The sequence below is a fragment of the Accipiter gentilis genome, unplaced genomic scaffold, assembly GCF_929443795.1.
Source record: "Accipiter gentilis unplaced genomic scaffold, bAccGen1.1, whole genome shotgun sequence".
NCBI lineage: Eukaryota > Metazoa > Chordata > Aves > Accipitriformes > Accipitridae > Astur > Astur gentilis.
Genome location: NW_026060824.1, coordinates 961,125 through 979,192, shown reverse-complemented (window position 1 = coordinate 979,192; position 18,068 = coordinate 961,125). Strand labels below are relative to the sequence as shown.

At 52.3% G+C, this 18,068-nt stretch overlaps 1 protein-coding gene across 1 annotated transcript; it reads right to left on the bottom strand.

The window, feature by feature from the left end:
- Nucleotides 1-4,976: 4,976 nt before the first annotated feature.
- On the bottom strand, nt 4,977-17,159 carry LOC126036788 (electroneutral sodium bicarbonate exchanger 1-like). The gene is made up of 22 exons (XM_049796986.1): nt 17,031-17,159; nt 16,417-16,552; nt 16,040-16,200; nt 14,852-15,109; nt 14,727-14,773; nt 14,448-14,605; nt 13,982-14,069; nt 13,330-13,476; nt 13,066-13,157; nt 12,558-12,732; nt 12,288-12,421; nt 11,505-11,750; nt 11,295-11,400; nt 10,217-10,378; nt 9,379-9,492; nt 8,879-9,040; nt 8,015-8,266; nt 7,134-7,202; nt 6,417-6,590; nt 6,180-6,317; nt 5,598-5,698; nt 4,977-5,076 (listed from the first exon to the last, which is right to left on the bottom strand). Exons 1-22 carry the CDS (start codon nt 17,134-17,136, stop codon nt 4,989-4,991), a joined length of 3,114 nt encoding a protein of 1,037 aa, XP_049652943.1. The 5' UTR covers nt 17,137-17,159; the 3' UTR covers nt 4,977-4,988.
- Nucleotides 17,160-18,068: the final 909 nt, after the last annotated feature.

Below are 18,068 nucleotides of genomic sequence, written 5' to 3'. Positions count from 1 at the left end.
ATCAATGGGTAGATTCAGAAAAAAACCCTGCTACACAGTAGTTTATCCTGACTGCTAGCTAGAACCGAGAAGACTGTTTTTTCCACTTGGGTCAACAGTTCCGGTGAAACATACTACCTGTCTAGGACGGCTGCATCTGAGGAACAAGAATTAGTTATTTGCAATACAAGGAATGAGTCATTTTGTGTCATGATATTCATCAGACTGCACAGAGAAACAAGAGACAAATGCATTTGAATACCCATGTGTTGTGTTACGTTTTAACCACTTAACATTCCCCAAGAGCTCAAGAAGACAGAGCAGAAAGACAGGAGACAGGTGAAAGCCTAGAGCGCCAGCTAGACGGAATGAAAGACCCTCTTCCTTCTCTGAAGCTTCAGCAAGGCTTCCTTCACCTGCTTGTTCCTCCGACTGTCAATGACGGGGTTCAAACTGGGGCTGACGAGACTGTAGAAAAGGGAAAGAACTTTCTCCCTCCCAGAGGAGTTACCGCTCCCGGGCCCCGCGTACACGAAGATGGCGTTTCCATAAAAGACACCCACCACGGTCGGGTGGGAGCCACACGTGGAGGTGGTTTCGTGCCATCCTGGCACAGAGCGGATGCGCAGATCGGTGGCCAGGCTGTCCAGGGAGCAAATCAGGATTAAGGCTAAAGGGAAGAGGAAGAAGCACACACAAACAGCAAAGATCAGGACTTTATTGGCAGGAGCGGCAGGGCAGGCCAGCTTTGAGACAGCAAGAATTTCACAGGAGAAGTGGACAACCTCGCAGGGGCCACAGAAAGGCAGGTGTAAAGCCAGAGAGGCTTGCAGTGTACCAAATACGAACGCCAAAGCCCACAGAAATGTGGCAAGGGTGAGGCGCAGCCTCCAGATCACGATGAGGGCATAGCGCGGGGGACGGCAGATTGCCACGTAGCGAACATGAGACATGACGGCCAGCAGCACGCACGCTCTAAGTGCAAAGATTAAATAAAGATGGCTCTGTGCCCCACACCCAGCAAAGGAGGGGGTTCTGCCTTGTCCAAGGAGGCTCCTTAGCATATGGGGGACATTGCTGGAGGCGTAGCAGATGTCCGCGATGGAGAGGTGGCAGAGGAAGAAGTACATGGGGCTGTGGAGGCAGTAGTCCGGGCAGATAAGCAGAAAGACAAGTGCGTTTCCCATCAGAGTGGCAGAGCAGAGGGCAGAGAAAAGGCCAAAGAGGCAGCGCTGCAGGGCTGGGGTGCTGCAGAACCCCAGGAGGACGAATTCTGTGACCGTCGTTTCATTCTGCACGCTGTGCTGGAGGTGAGGCAGCACAAACTGCGACCACGGAGATCTGGAAGCGAAGGAGCAAGGAAAAGGAAAGAAAAAGGAGAGTTTTCCTAAGAATGTCAGGTCCTTTACTCTTTACGCTGCAGCTCCCTTCTCCCCGTTTTTCCCTCTGACTCCAGTGAAAGGTGCGTACTACCCTCCCCACGCTGAGCGACGTACATCTGAATTGCAAGCTCCAATCTCTCGGCAAACTTTGAGCAGTTTGACCAATCTCGCACAACTTTGCTGCCTAGCTTGCCCTTGAAGTCTTTCTTTTCCTGGGTTGGTTTTGGGGTTTTTTTTGCAGGGGGTGGGGAGGGGCAGGGTATGGTTTGGCTGTTGGAGGAGATAAAATGATGAAGATTGCAGGTGTCGATTAAGGTGAAGTCAGAACAACTTCAAAGCAGCTATTTTAAATTAAGTCCATATTAAAAGGAATGCACAGTTCACAGAATAATTCCAGTTTTACCATTAAACCAACCAGCATTTCCAAGCCACTGCTGTGTCCTCTTTACCTTCGTGAAATGCATTCCTACTGAATCCTGCAGTTGCTTGATCCAACTCCCCTATCCCAGCTACTGCAGGTCCGGGAAGGTCAGGCAGAACGTCACCTTGGTTCCTGCTGTGCAGCTGCTTGCCCTTACCAGTTTCGCAGGGTGCTGGTCAAGGTCCCTGGGCATCCCCTGGCACTTGTCTCCACGCGGCTCTCTGGTCTCCAAGATCTTCCGCCACTTCCAGGATATTTCCTCCAGCCAGGATCTTCACCTTTTCCTTCCTGGGTCCCTTGCTTCTCTTCAAGATCCCTTCTTCTTTCTGGGAACCCTTCTTTTTGACACCACCTCTTCTTTCTGGAACCCCACGCCCCCAGTTTTCCTAATCTGTCTATGTGAGCAGTACAATGCCTGATCAGCCTCCAAATTAAGGCTTCTCTCTCCTAGCTCTTTACTAACTGTAGGATTCGGGACACGCCACTTTTGATTATTCCAGGTGTTACCCAAATTTACAACCAGCCCACGCTGGCTGCGTGTAGCAAGAAGCAGGCTTCTGCTTGACAGCTCAGAACTCAGTTTCAGACATTCACACGCACAGACCTTGCCGCACACGTGCACCCAGTCACGTGTTGCCTGGTAACCTTCACAGTTTGAGCCGGTTTTTTGTCTACGGCCGGGCTTCAGAGGCAGGGCATGGCCACAGAAGCGCATTCCCCCCGTCAGTCTGTGAAGTGAGCAAGGGAGAGTCAATACTTGTCTGGTGAGCCTCATACCCAGGCAATGTGGTCGAGCCCTCTCCTGTGACAGCCCTGGCAAAAGCCACAGCAGGGTGCTCCCTTGCCTCTGCCTAGGTCACTGGGGTTCCCCTGCCTGCCATTGCTCCTTTGTCCTCCTCTGCGTTTGTGGAGATGAACCTTTAACCACACAACCTAACACCTACAACACCGGGAAAAAGAGAGGCTGCAGAGGGTCCAACGGGGAAGGTCGCCGATGTAGAATGCTCTTTGTGAGAGGCAGCACACCCAGCTCACCTCCTTGCTCCTGAGCTGCTCTATCGGAAGCACTGCGTGCAGGACGCTCTGTTCAACAGGCTGTGTCTGTATCTGACTGCCTTGTCCTTGCTACAGCACCGTGTGCTGGGGGAACGCCACGGAGAGCAAGGAGGACGCTCTTTCCCCAGGAGCAACGGAGGGTGCTCAGCTGAGTGCTGCTGCAGGGGCCAAAGTGGGGCAGGCAGGCAGGGAGGGGAACGTAGGAACGAGGGAGCTGGCAGTAACCGGCCAGTCTGGGAGATGCCCGAGAAGCTCGAGAACCCTGTAAGCACAGGACGAGCTTAGAGGAGGTTCAACGTGAGGCCCTGTGGTTAACCATCCCCTCCAGATCTGGACCTTCTCCGGTTCCCGAGTTACCGTGCAGTTTCACAGCCTGGTGCAGAGATCCTGACTGGGAGATCACTGTACCTCCAGGAGTTAGGGATCCACCTAACAGTTACCCTGAGCGGGTGCAGGTCTGTGCTGCGCTGTACGTGCAGCGTGGCCTTCAGGCTGCGTCCCTACACATGTCCCTTGGCCGCAGGATAAACGGAGCTGGTTGACTGTAACAGAGGAGCCTCCAGGCAGCTCCTGCTTGGTACCAGCGATTACGCCACCTGCGCGGCCCTGCCGTTACCTAAAGTGCAGCGAGAAGTCCGCGTGTGAACATCCTTTACGCACAGAGGTGTTTTCTTCTAAGAAAAGTTGCATAATACCGTGAATGACCAAAAGGAGGAACTTCTCCGCTTCTCCACCGTAAAGCGTGCCAAGGGAAAATCCATCTGGGGTCTGCCCAATGCTGCATGAACGCAGGGTCCCCAGCATCTGAAGGGACCTAAGATTTACTTGCTACCTAGATGCCTCTTCTTCCTGGCTACGTCGCCTCCCAAGATCTTGCCCACCCCCAGCCTACTGGAGACGGGGGAATGTTAGAGAGACAGCCTTGATGCTGTGCCAGCACCGCTCAGCCATGGCCAAAACACTGCTGTGTTATCAACAGCTTTCTAGCTACCAGTACAGAGCACAGCACTACGAGGGCTGCTGTGGGGTAAAGGAACTCCAACTCAGCCAGATCCAATACAGAAGGAAAGTGGAGGAACAACAGAGGGAGCAGCCCAGGGACACAGAGCCCCAGGTCTCATCTGGCCACTCCTGTGACCATACAGTGTATTCAAAATCAAATACCTGAAGTGCTCCCTTAGATGCAGTTTACAGCCAAGGGACAAGAAGGTGGCAGTTCTGCATTTTGCAGCTCCCAGGCTGATGGCAGAGCCAAAGCAAAAAAAACAAACCCAAAACCAAACCAACCAAGAGAGGTAAAACTGGAGCACAGGGAGCAAATGTTTTCTTTCACCTTAGGCCAACTGCTCGGACGCTCTCTATGCTGCCCTGCTGCAGAGGGCATCCCTCTCGTACCAGTAAGAGACATAAGAGTGAATTAAAGCCAGGACCCCAAACCAGACCAAAAACCCGGTCATGATCAAGAAGAAAGTGGAGAATGCATCAACTATAACAGAAAATTATTTTGGACATTCCCAGTTTACATTTGGAAAAAAGAGGGGGAAAAAAAAGAGGAGGAATTAGGTATTAAAAGAAGAGCACTGAATGATAAAGCAGTAGCAGTCCCTCTACCACTACAAACCCACACCCCCACACGCACGTACGCACACAGACTTAACACCACCAAACTCCCCTTGACTGTGACCTTCACCTCAGCTTGCTGGTCTAGAGATACTGAATGCCTGAAGCACACCAAGGATAACTGAAAACATCTGCATGGCTTTAATGGGAATCCTCCAACTGAAACAAAGCGCTTTCTCCCTCTGTCTGCGTTGGCACATCCCCGAGTCACGCTCTCACTCCTCTCCTTCAAAGTCAAGATTCCTAAACGTGAAAAGCGGGAGTGGGGAAAGGCGAAGGGAAGAGAAAAAGAGGGAGAGCATCATCAGTGGAAGACCTGCCAGCTGCTGCTGATTCAGCCCTGTTTGGGGGACCACCCCAGCAGAGAGGAGCTGGTTTACATGCCACGGTCCACAATGCCTGTTCCCAGGGACAGGCCGTTTGCTCAGCCTTGCCGGCCAAAGCGTGGGAAAAGCGTAGGCGTGCGCCGTCGCTTGCAGAGTAGCACGGTCACGTTCACGTGCAATCCTTTACCTTTTTCCTCCCTGGATTCAAAGGGTTTCTGTCTTCAAAGTGAGAGCCTTCCATACGGTCATTTGTGACATTTCATCCAGGATAACAATCTCAGAAGGATCAGTCCTGCAATAAATATTTTACACAGCAATCCGTGATTATGGGAACTGATGCCACCAAGAGCATTAGCATCAGCAAGAGGAACAGCGGAGCCCCGAGAATCAAAGCTCCGCATAAGTGTGGGGGATTTTGCTGGATGAGGAGTTTTGGGAGGCAAGCCCGGGAGCTGCAGAGCAACAGCTCTGTGCAAAGGCTCTTGCTGGGGCTTAGCCCCGGTCCAGGTTCCTAAGCCACTGCTGGTACAGATCACGCCTGCAACTCCTCATGTGTTAAGTATGAGGATCTCCAGCTACCGTAAAGGCACTGATGAGGCAAGGTTTGAGGGTCAAACACGAGTGCTGCAGCCACTCTGCTTGCGGTCAGAGCCCTGCAATCACTTCCTGCAGCCCTGCCCCCAAATTTGGTTTTCCCACCAAGCTGCCTGCTGGTTTCTGTGGGATGCCCCACAAAGAGGCAAGTGGAGAAAACTCTGCCAAACACCTTCAAGCTAATCTTGCCGGGGGTCCTGGCGCTTGGTGGAGCTTTACCTGTCACTGCTTTGCTTTGGGATATCCACATCACTGGTCTTCCCCACGTTCAGCTGAACTGAACTTGCAGCAGCAGCAGCTTCCATCACCCTCCTGGACTCCTGATGTAAAAAAGGGACAAATCACGTTCTCTGTCTTTGATCAAAGTGGAGATAAGCTGAATGCCCAGCACAAACTTAGCAGTCTGCCCTCCGCTTCTGCCCCTTGGCAGCTATAGGTATTAGTGCAGCAGGGAAGAAACCGTTCACTCCAAAGATTTCGGGGCAGGGGGACTGTGTGTTCAAAACACGATTATGAGCAAGTCTTGCCAGCAGCAGCAGCAGCAGCAGCAGCATCTAATAATAATCATCATAATGATAATGACCTTTGTGAAAAACGACTCGTTTTAAAAATTACACCTGTATTCAAGCGTTCAGCTCACTGCTACTTGAGGAAACAAAGGTTACAAAGGTTACAGGCTATTGGGATCTATTTCGATTGAGTGCTGATCTTCCCCCAACATTTCCAGACAAGCTGTAAGAGAAACAGGCAATCTCACAGCCACACGGAGATGTCCAGCCCCGAGGACACAGCAAGCCTTACCTCTTCTTCTTCTCCGGCTTCATTTCTGGCATCGTCCAACTTCTTCTTCCTTTCTGGCATAAGGTCATCCAGAAAGCTGAGCTCTCGCTTTGAGAAGCAGAAATCCATCGCTTTCCGGACAAAGACGAGAGCCAAAACCTTCATGAATAAGAGGGAAGATGCGGTGAGCTCAGAGACGATGCCACCTCTCACTCCAACACTGCAAACACCCCGCTGCTGAGCGGTGGCAGCTCTTACCATCATGGGAAAGATGATGGCGGCACGGGACACCTTGATGGTCCAGAGCAGGACGAGGCAGGTCAGCTGGATCGCCGTGAAGAAATGCACCTTTCGCAAGGGCACGTGCCGCAGGTAGATGAAATCCGGCTGGTGTTTCGCCGGCATCCAAAACAGCTTCAAGCGATCAAAGAACTGCGAAATAAAAGGGAAAGGTTGCCACCTTGGGACTGCGGCAAGTTTCTGGCCCTCTCGAGACGTGGAGGCACTTTGCAGCATCTCGCTTGCCGTCAGAAATCCTGGATCCCACCGCATTCCTCCTGGGAGCAGCACCCATTTTCCCTTCGCTCCATCTATAAACCGGCTTGGCCCTGAGAGCTGCCCACCAAACGGCAACTATTCCATGCCATTCCATTATTAGCATTTCTCGGCCCACTGAATCCCCCCGCGAGGATTTCCACCAGTGGTAGAAACTGCCTTCCCTTTGCACCAAATTCCCCCGCTTTTCACGTAACCAAACACTGACCTGCCCTAAACCCTGCAACAGAGAGCGCTGAACTTGCCTGGTCCTCCCAGCCCCATATACCTCCTGTACCTCCACCAATCTCTTTTTTACACAAAAGAGTTTCATTGCTTGCTCTGCGAGAAGTTTTTCCCATGCCACTGCTTTTTTCCCTGCTGCTACAGAGACAAAATACCAGGGAGCCAACATGCTGCACGCTGTAAAAGAGTCCGTACCTGAATTCCTCTGAGTGACGACACACCCATGTAGAGAAAGACGCCATAAAGCACAGGCATTGGTATAAACTGGGGGGGGGAAAGAAAAAAAAAAGTAAGAATGCAATCGTTTCTTTTTCTGTATTGCATTTTCAGTATTACCACCCTCTTCCACAGGCACTGCCTAAAATTGCTTGAAGCTTTCCAGCTTCCATTCAGGCTTAGAGATGGGTCAGATTTTAACCATTTTTTTGCCATTTTGTGCGCACGAGTGAGCTAAGGCTCTGCTTTAGGCTGAACTTGGGAGTTACCTCTCCTCAGAATAATCCTATTTTCCAGAAAGGTTGGAGGAAAACAGGCGATTTCACCCGTGCTACCCTATGCCGCATTCTCTGGCGGTAGAAGAAACACTTCTGCCTATTCTTGGGGCAACAGGCAAAGGCCACAGGCCTCCTTTTAGCCTAGAGACAAGATTACTTTGTGGGAGGAACGTTCAAGGAAGCCCACGGGGATGACCTCAGTGTGTTTAGCTCCTGGGAATGGCTGCTCCCGGGCATTTGGGGAGCAAATTGCAGCCACTAAAGGGCTGCCTGTTTGAAAGACAGCAGATGTGCTGGTCTGAATATGCTCAACTGTAACCCATAAACATGGGCGGGCCTGAAAGACACCCAAAAATTCAAGCAGTTGCGTTGCTTGCTCGCCTCGAGCACACCAAACGGGGGCCTGAAGGGCTGCAAAGCCTAACCGAGGCTGGTTCCCACCGTGGGTCAAGCCCCAAGGGTTGGGATCACCTCCTCCTCCTCCGCTCCACAACTAACTACTCAGGCCTGCAGAGAGGGGACTGTTTTGCTGTAACCTCCAACAAGCTCGCGGTTGTTGGGTGGTTTGCATTTTCCTCTCACCTTTAACACAGAAGTGAAGAAGACGGAGCAGCCCATGAGCACAAAGATCAGCAAGCCAGTGACTCTCTGCTCTCGTATCCCCAGAAACTTGGGTTGTTCTCCTGGAGCTGAGCAGTCAGACTCTACTTTGAGGCTATTCACGTGGGTGATGGACAGGACGGTCGCAGCCACAAACCAGGGCAGCCCCATCACAGAGCACACCCCGAGCATCACGGCCACCACAAAAAGGTCCAGGTGGTACCCGCATCCTTTCTGCAGGCAGGAAAACAAGAAACAGAGCATCCCATAGCACAAGAGCAAGGATAACGTCGCAAGTCAGACTCAAACCCTGCTCGAGCACAAGTCAACTTCTTCAGAATTCAAAACAAGAAATGGAAACAAGCAAGCGTGTATGCAGGCTTTGCACAAGCACGTGGCATGAAAATCTGGCAGGAGTTCAGAAACAATGGATATGCAGAGCTTGTGCGATAAATACTTCTCCAAAAAACAACAACCCACAACCCAAAACCACCAAAACCTTTTTTCCACTCATAAAGAAAATTCTACCACTTGCGAGGAAGGTGTGACTCTGAGTTATCCCTGGCAGCGCATCAAAACAATTCATTCCCCGCACCTGCTGCTGCTGCCATTTTAAAACAAAAACGCACTTCTCTATTGCTCCAAGATTAATTTGCTCCTCCAAAAGGTTGCTCATCTGAACTGCCCTGTCACTTGCCCCCTGCATCATCGTTAATCCAGGAGAGCATCCTGCCACGCAGCCTGACCTTGTCCCAAACCAATGCCTTCAGAAAGCATCGGGAATAAGAGCTTCTCCCCAGACCTGCAGCCCAGAAGGGGCTGGGGTCATCCCTCACAGGCCCTTACCTTCAGCTTGTGCTCCTTCCTGTTCACAATAACGGCACTGATCTGCTGGTCCATAAATATCAAGATGGTGCAGAGCAGAGCTGGGATGAGCGCAGCCAACACCGTCCACCAAGGGTTGGGTCCTATGGGGTTGATGAACCACCCACGGTCGTCTCTGGTAGGCTGCAACAAAGCCCACGCATCAGCATCGTCTCCCAGCCCAGGCACTCCACTGGCTTTCATTTTCCCCTCCCTCCCTGTGTCAGAGCACCTCCCAGCCCTGGCTTCATGTCCCCCTCTCCCGGGGGCTTCAGCAGTGCCAGTCTCCTCTTTGCAAGCACCTCTAGATACTTCCCCTGTAGGTATCTAGTTTTGGGGCCATCTTCTCGTTTCCAGGAGGAAGCAAGGCACTTGGAGGTGGAAGAGGAGATGGTCACACCACCAGCATCTCCTCCAGACTCAGCCCTGCCCTGCCCCGGCATCACCTTGTGGCACCCCCACGTGCCAAAACATCCCGTTACCTTGAACGCATGGGGGACCTGGAGCTTCGGCGATGGGATCCCAACCACAAAGTCAAGGAGCACCATGATGACGATGGTGAGGAAAACAGCAAAGTCGCTCACTGTGGACCGTACCTGGGGCGAGAAACCAGAGGTGAGAGGGGCATGGCAAACAGGGCCGTAACGCGAGATGCAAGAGTTGCAGACATCCACAACATTAAGGCTGCTTAACCAAATCCCACCACCCCTCTGAGCACATGCAGCCTGATCCCTTGCTTAGATACTGCTGCTGTGTTTGTCCCTGTGAGATCTGGGGTCAGACAATAAAAAAAGCTTAATTAGGCCGACAAGGGTTGGTTTAAGTCAAAACCTAAAAATAATAATAATAATATTAAAAATAAGAAAACACATGTCTGACACTACAGCTACACTCACAGCTACAATGGCAACAAGGCACTGAGGCATCCTTTAGTCCTCAAAAGGAAGCTCCTCATTCGAATCTACTTTCCGCTCGAGCACATAATGCACAGAAGGTAGGGAAAAAATCCCCCAACCCCAACCCCCAAAACTTTGGGAAACCTGACTTCCTACTACCTGAGGAGAAAAAAAAATAAAAATAAAATAAATCAACCCCCCAAAATCTTCAATCTGGGGCAGGTCACGAGGCATGTGGGAAATGCTACGATGATTTTGCACTCATGGAAATGAGTGCGGGACATCCAAGCTCTTGGAGAGCTTGGCCTGCAAGGCCAACGTTTCCCAGCTTGACCAAGGCAGGGCAAATACTGCTTAGTGCTCCAGGAAAGCCATTTTGGGAAATGAGTGTGGAGATGGACACTGGCCACCATCTTCTACTTACTCTGGTTGGAAAGTAGCGGCTGGTTTTAAACTTCTTCAAGAAGCTTGACAGGGCAAAGGTGGCGAAGAAGAGGATGCAGCACCAGAAGAACACGTCAGGGGTGTAGGGGCCGTCGCGTCCACAGGCAGGTCCTTGAAACTCCCCACGCAAATACCGACATTCCTGGAGAAACAGAGCGTCAGGACACAAAGGCAGTGCACGTGCGGCAGGGAAACCTCGCATAGCTAGGGGGTTTTGAGGATCTTGGTCCAAGATCCACGACCCTGTAACTGCTCCTGCCAATAGAGATTTATATTTAATGAGCAGCAGCAGCTGAACAAGTGACACATTGAACTACACAGCGGAGAAATGAGATGTGAGGGCACACCATACCACGCACCCTTGGCACATCCTCTGCCTGCCATTCGAGCAATCGTGGCTAAAGAAGACACCAGAGGGGAAGGAAACACTGGAAACTCTTGGGGATAGAGAGAGAGGGAAGAGGGAAGGAGGGCTAAAGACAACCATGGTAGGAAAGGAGGAGAAGAGACAGATCGTCCCTCCCCAGGGGAGGTCTTGCAGAACCTGGCCAAGAGGGGATGAAGGCCACCATAAGAGCCTGCTGCCCTAGGCCCGGGCTCTGCTTCCGGCAACAACAGCCTGAGAGGCTGCTCAGACAAGCAAATTTATGCACGTACCTACAGACAGCACTGAACGAGAAAGCAAGGCCTGGAGTTACTAGGAACCCATTAAGGAGGCCAGCTACTACCTTTCAAGCATGAACTTAAGTCCTACAACTTCTACAATAATCAAACCACCCACTACTTAACCTTCCTCCCAGTCAGAAATACTGTCCTGCAACAGGCTTGACGGGGACACTTGCTACCCACAACGTTGGGGTAGACTGGACAAGGTGGACTCTCCTCCCCAGGACCAAGCGGCTTAAAACCACACGCTACATTTAGGCAAGGACTTTTCCGAGCAGCACTAGCACAGTTTGAAGCCCATCATTCCCTGAAGGGCTCTGACTTTTGCACCAGGCAAATGCCCCTGGACCCCATGGACGCGGCACGAGGAAGCAGTGGCTCGGGGCACTTACGGTCACCGTGAGGTTTTCCCAGGCGATGCCAGACACGTTGATCTTGTTGCTCGCCCAGAAACGCAGCGTTTCGTTGCTGGGATGGGTCGGTGCCTCACACTTACAGCTGGGAGGAGAGAAGCCAAGACAGGGGTAAGGGAAAGGTGATGGAGGTGCAGCCCGGAGCTCCTGCCAAGGGGCAGCAGCTTTCTCAGGGGGAAAAAAACCCACTAGTAGCTGGTGAGGAAGTCCAGCTTGCTGTGCATGTGCACAGGGTAGGTGTCTCGCAGGTGACTCAGCTTCTCCAGAGCCTCGTAGATGAAGATGATGCAGATGAGGGAGGCAAAGGCTTCTTCCGTGAAGCGGGTGACGTAGCACACCAAACAGCTGGCGTCGGTGGCCACCAGCACTATGCACAAGAAGGCGGTCCACAGCCCAATGCACGCCCGCAGAGACAGATAGGAGAGCGTGTATTCCCTGGGAAAGCAGAATGAAACAAAGGCTGGAAAGGCCAGCAAGAGGCCCTGAGCCATGCCTGCCTTTGGGGAAAACGGGGAGCAATTTTGGAGCGTGTCAAGGCTGCGGATGGGAAATGCAGTTTCCATGTACTACTACAGAGAGCCTCGGGGCTGTGGTGCAGGGTGTAGACCCACAGCAGGAGAGGCCAATTATTTAGTTACCACTGTTTAACACGGATCTCGTGTTAACACCTTGGAGGCTGCTTGAGGTCAGGTCCCTCTTGGGCCAGGTGGTGTTCTCCCACATCACCCTGACGCCCTAACACTGAAACCAGCTGGGTTTGCACCCAGTCACCTGCTGCCAGCAAGCTGGGGCTTAATAATAAACCTTATGGCAATAAGGGTGGTTTATCTCCCATCAAAGCCATCGCAACAAAAGGACTGTCACTAAAATCTAGCAACTACCCCTAAGAAAAAGAAAAGAAAAGCATCTTTTCTCCATCACTGCCCCCTTCTGAAGGCTCTCGCAGCACCCAGCTGCGGCAGCCTGCCTTACTTGCAGAATTTGTAGAGGATCTTCTCAAACACCAGGACGGGTCCGGTGCTGCCGAGGATGGTGAGAGGTTGGCCGGCAAAGAGGCAATACACCACGCCGGCCATGGACGCGCCCAGCAGCGACTCCATGGCACTCTGTCCGGGGAAGAGAGGCGGCCGTGAGTAAATAAATCGTTAGGGAGAAACAAAAACCAAAGCCGGTTCACTGCAGCAGGGACTTTGGCCTGAGTTTTACCCTCCCCCATCCCCCCCAACAGAGAGAGGTGATCACTATGTGGCCATTGGTCGCCTCCCCCAGCAGTCCCCCAAAGGTGATGACAGGGGACATGCAGGCACAGTAGAGGAAGAGGAAGGACGCCAGGCACTGCAGGCTCAGACCATCCCGGAAGTCGCTCCAGAACCACGGGGCTTTCCGCTTCACGTCCAGGGTCAAACCTCCAAAGAGCCTGCAGGAAGGAAAAAGAAGAGAGTCTGTTCTCTTGGAGGAACACGTCGACTTTGCTTTGCTGCAGAAGGGCAATCACAAGCATAGAGTAACTTTCGTGGCTAAAAAGAAGCACTCTCCTTCAGCCCAAATCAAGAAAACCTGCGTGCAACGGTGATGGTTGGGGCTGAGCCCAGCTGCCCAGATCTCCCCCCTGCCCAGCCCAGGGGACCAAGCTGGCAATGTGGAGCCCCTTCACTGAACCAGCTAACCCCAAAGACCTGCTAGAAGGGAAGGTGCATGCTCAGATTTGAGAGGCAAACAGAAAAAAACCCCAAACTATTACAGCTCCCACCTTCCCGTCCGCTGCAGTTCAGGGCCACTGTGTTTCTCCAGCGTGCTGTGAGAAGCACTGTCATCAAGAGCTCCTGGCATCTTCCTTTTTTCCTGTTAAAATGGAAGTGAGATAAAGCTATGGACTTGTAACCACTGGCTTGTTTTGCTTCTGGTCTGGCTCTGTGACTGTGTCAGAGTGGGACCTTGTGAATTTGGGCCCCTGAACAGCATCCCCAGCCATCCTGCCCATCCCCCTCATGCCTCCCGCCGATGTGGCACCCACCTGCGAAGGGACGTTTTTCGGGGGCTCGATTCGGATTGATGGATCCCACTCTCCTGGCGGCAAGACCGTGACCTGATCCAGAAACTCGTCGATGCCAGCCACGAGGTCAGCCCCGTTCTTGGCTTTATAGGCAACGTCACGGAAAACCTGCCAATAGAAGACAACCTGGTGAGAGGACAACCCAGCTCGGATGTCCTAACCAGTGCAATAAGCTCTTGGCTAAACGCAAGGCTTTTTCACCAAAATTCCCTGCTGGAAAGGGCAGGAAATATTCCCCCAAAAGGAAAAATCTGCGCATCACGGCACTTGTAATCATCTCCCCCACGAGGCCCCCGTCCCCCACGGCACACCATACCCTTCTGCTTAAAGAGCAAGAGAAGTTTTACTGGCCCTGGCAATGCCACCACTGGGGACAGCGTGCTGGGGACCCCGGCGAGAAGGATGAGGTGCAGGATGCACCCCGGGCGGGAGTTCAGCCTCCAGGATGTGGGGTGATGCAAATCTGCGTGTTTGCTTTGGGGTGAGAAAGAGGGCTGGGCTATTTGGAGAGCTGCGGGCAGCTGGGACAGCAAATCCTCTTCCTCACTACTTCAGAGACAGGGAGAGCTGAAGAAAGGCAAAAATGACCCGGAGCTATCTCATCTTGTCGCACCTCATCCGTCATGATAGTGGCCATGGACCTGCCGATCTCATGGTACTGATGGGCTTTTCCTTCTGGTCCAAGCAAAACAAACAGGAACCTGGGCAAGAAAAAGAAAATGAGAGAGAGAAGAAGGTGTCTTTGCTCCAAGAGCACCCAAGGAAAGCCCTGGCAGCTCCCAGCCCAGAGCGTGGCTCAAGACGGGACACGTAGGCTCAGCGATGCCGCGATGAATTTGAAATTCTTCAAAACAGACGGCAAATGTAATTTGGGGGCCAACTTTCATTACAATTGGCCGATGGGTTTAAAAGCTACAGCAGGGAATGGAGAAATGAAGGCGAGGAGACGTGGGTGGGGGAAACGTGCTTGCTCCCCCTCCCACTAGCCTTGTTCCCTTGGGACACCAAACTGATGCCTGCAACTTGATGTTTGGTTGGGTGTCTTTTTTACGGAAGAAATTTGCGCTTCTCATTCGCACCTTGTTGGGATGGGAACTTCCGTCATGCCTGAGAGGAGGACAGCCGGGCTCAGGCGGACAAATGCCACGATGGGCTGGTGAAGGAAATCCAGCTCTCCTACGAGCACGTTGGATGCTTCAGCCCCGGTGGGAATTTTCTTCATCAAGTGCAGCTCCGCCTGGGCACGACAAGCGATTTTCAGGCAATTACCCCAAAAGCAAAGCCCACAGCGCTCTGCAGCACACTCTGCAAGAGCAAATCTGGCCCTAAAGGCGTTAAGAAAGCTACGAGTGTCTCACCTTGCTTAAATCCATAGCTCTGCTCTCACGGGTCACCCCATCTTTAGCTTCCGCAGCGGTGGGAGAAGGACAAGGGGTGATTGTTTGGGCTGGTAGGAAAAAGAAAGACACTCAGAAAGATGGACAAGGAGCAACTGGGACGCTTCTCCTTTGCCTGGGCAAGTCTAATGGGGCCACAGCCCTGCAGAAACCCTCACCTGGCTTGTAGAGGAGGTGCAGGTCCGACTGCCTCTTGCTCACATCAGCAAACGAGCAGACAGCGGGGAGAAGGTTGGTTGTCTTCTCGTTCTGATGGTGGTGCTTCCTCAGAAGGACTTCTCGAACTTGCGCCCGCACGTGCTCGTCAAACTCCGTGGACTGTTCTTGCTGGGCCAGGATCAGATCTGAGGATGGCAAAGGGAAACAAAGCCATCAGAGCAGAAACCCCAACAAGTCCCGACCCCCAAAGCCCCCAGGGAAGGCTGTGCCACACAGGCTGCACCCTAATGCCCGCTCAGCCTTGCATAGCAAGGCCTTTTAATAATGTTCAGCCTTTGCAGTGAAAACGAGAATTTTCTTTTGCTAAGAAACATCATCCAAGTGCTTATTCATCATTCCGCTAAGATAAATATTTCCCATTCTAAATAATGCAATTTTCTTGCCCGACCTGGCCTTTCTGACTCTACACGTTTACCCAAATTATAAGCAATCTATAGCACAGACGTTCCCAGTTTCCCGTGCTGATCGAGTGCAATTTGCTGAGCCCAGGGAGAAACATGCTAAGAACGGCTCCGACTTCTCCAGCCCTTGAAAGGGCTGAATGGAGACCTGCTGCCAGTCAAAGATAACTTCTCCAAAGTGGCTTTTGCAATTTACTTCAAGTATCTTCCCCACAGAAATACACTGCTTGGTCATCGCCAGAGAAACTCTGCCTTAAAACTCTTAAATGCTGGATGTTAAGGCAAAAGTAAAACAAAGAATGCGAGGAAACAGCTTGTAAGAAATAGTTCCTTTAAGGTGGTTCAGCTCTTACGCAGACTCCGTATTTCTAAGAGCAGCCTGCTAAGCCCTGACACACGCTCCTTTTTGGCTGCAGAATATTCTCTAGTGGCTTCTCCAACTCCACAAACTGCTTTCAAAAGGACCCCATATTGGAATAAAAAAACAGTGCGACTGTTGCACGCCCAGTCTACATCCAAAAACAGCTCATGAGAAAAACACAGTGGCACTTCTGGAAAAGGACGTGCCATTGGGGCAGGGTTTGATTTGGGAGTGAAGAGCACCGTGGTGAGCTGAGCTCGGCCATTCCCGGAGAGATGCAGTGCCCACGGTACCTGCAATCTCTTCGATGCTGTTGGCACGAACGTCCAGCAGCACCGACCCATTGCTGATGCAGCTCCTCAGCTCGGAGAGGCTGTGCAAGGACAGCGTGCCAACGTAGGGCTTGCTCCAGCGCTCGCCGCCATCTTCCACGTCCTCCTCAAACTTCAGCCACCTGCGGACATCGGGTGCGATCAGCCCCATTGCACGAAAACAGCCCCAGCTCTGCAGCCCCTTTGACAGAGCCACGGGGTGGCAAGAGGAGAAGGCTCCTCGTGCCGCCACCTGCAGCTGCAAAAGCTTCGCGTCCTGGAGAGGAGAAAGCAGAGCCCACGGGCGCTGCCAGTGCGGGGACTCCTCTCCCACCGCAGCCAAAGCAGCAGGGATTTACCTTGCCGTTTCCTTCCACTCGGCATCTCGGCCCTCTTTTACACAGATCTCATCCAGCTCGGAGAACAAGTGGTGAGGGATGTGCTGCTCGTCCTCCTTGGTCCTGAGAATGAACTGCACCCGCTGGGACGGGGAGCCTGGGGGCAGAAGGCAAAGACCCATCCCGTTACTGCGCCTGAACACAGCTTGTCACCCTCACGTGCAAAGTGGCCATCAGCACCAGTGCAGCCATAAACACTGGGCTGGGCCCTCTCCTCTGCGTCTCTCTGGGCTTGCACAGAGCCGTGAAGAAGGAGAAGCATCTGGTCCACCTCTGCATAAGGATGGGCTGCTTTCCTTCCCCACATTGCCATTTTTAAAGCCAGGATCCCTCTAAGGAAGACGAGCCTAAACCCATTATGCATTTAACTGCACTTAAAAAAACAAAAAAAAAGAAAAAAAAAAAAGAAAAAAAAAAAAAGAAAGTAAAACTTGGGAAAAAGAGGGTGTTGCTCAATAAGGCCACTTTCCCTCGGAAGAACAGCAACTCACTCAAACTAGCCACGGGGACGTGCTTGCAGAAGGCCCCAGTGCCCACGTTGCCCCCAGTTTAGCGAATGCCGCGGTGGGACTTACAGTGGTAGCCCTGCTCTGTCGGGGCAGACTCCTTCTCCCGTTCCCCTTCCCGATGCTTCTGGCTGTGGCGTCGGTGATGCCGGTGGCTCTGCCTAACCAGTGGCATCTGCGCGCCCACGTACAGGGTCCGGTGGCCTGCGAAAAAGCAGCGTTTTTTGCAGCGCTCTCGGCATTGCGGCAATAGTTGAGGTGGCCGGTGCCTTGCTAAGCCACGGTTCAATCCCAGGAGCAACGCCAGCTTCCCTTAATGTTATTTTCACTGGACGTCCTTTTTTCCAAGCCTATTTTACTCGAGCTTTGCAACAACACAGCAACAACAAGTGTTGGCTCCGGGTCATCTAAAAGTGCCCTGAAAGTATCGGACCTCTTCTCAAATTCCAGCTTCGGCTGGACAACACTCAGACTTGCTCATTAAGCAGCAACACGAGCTAATTATTTTCAAAAGCTCTGTATGGCACGAGGCGACAAGAGACGATCAAATCAGTCCCATTGCAATGAACTCCAGAACAAAAAAAGAAAATCACAGCCCCGTGTCTGCAGCCCTGAAATGATTCTCCTGACCTCTCCAAGCCAGGAGCAACCTCTGCGAGAAAAAAAGCCGTGAATTATCAAGCCCCGTGGCTACAACTCACACCGTGGCCTCCCGGGAGGCTTTTTCCCTCCGTTTAAAAAGCCATAATAGTAAAAAATGTGACAATAACTGTGTTGCTTTATTGAGAAGCGCGGCACGTTTCGCTGCACATGATTTGACACCCAACAAGGCACACTGGAGAGACTTTGTGCAATGGGAAAACGCGCTGGGCTAGTGGCTCCTCCACCAGGATCTCAGCAGAGACTCACCTTCCAACTCCTCCTTCTCATAGCAAATACTGACAGCGTTGCTCCTTCTTCCCCGGTCAATCACTGCCTCCTCGTCATGTCTCTGTTTAGCAATGACAAGAAGGGAAAAGTTGGGGCTGGGGGTGGAGAGCTCCCTTACGTCGTCCCAGACATCACCCACCCCTGCATCCACGCGAGTCCACGAGCCATCACGCCTCT

Bases quoted from the DNA above. Each gene is read 5' to 3' on its own strand.
- LOC126036788 (XM_049796986.1), bottom strand. From the start codon at position 17,136: ATGCCACTGGTTAGGCAGAGCCACCGGCATCACCGACGCCACAGCCAG. The intron at 15,110-16,039 runs GTACCGTGGGCA...TGCCATCCTCAG, and splicing joins CAGCATCGAAGAGATTGCAG to ATCTGATCCTGGCCCAGCAA. The intron at 13,158-13,329 runs GTGGGTGCCACA...CCATTTTAACAG, and splicing joins CGAAAAACGTCCCTTCGCAG to GAAAAAAGGAAGATGCCAGG.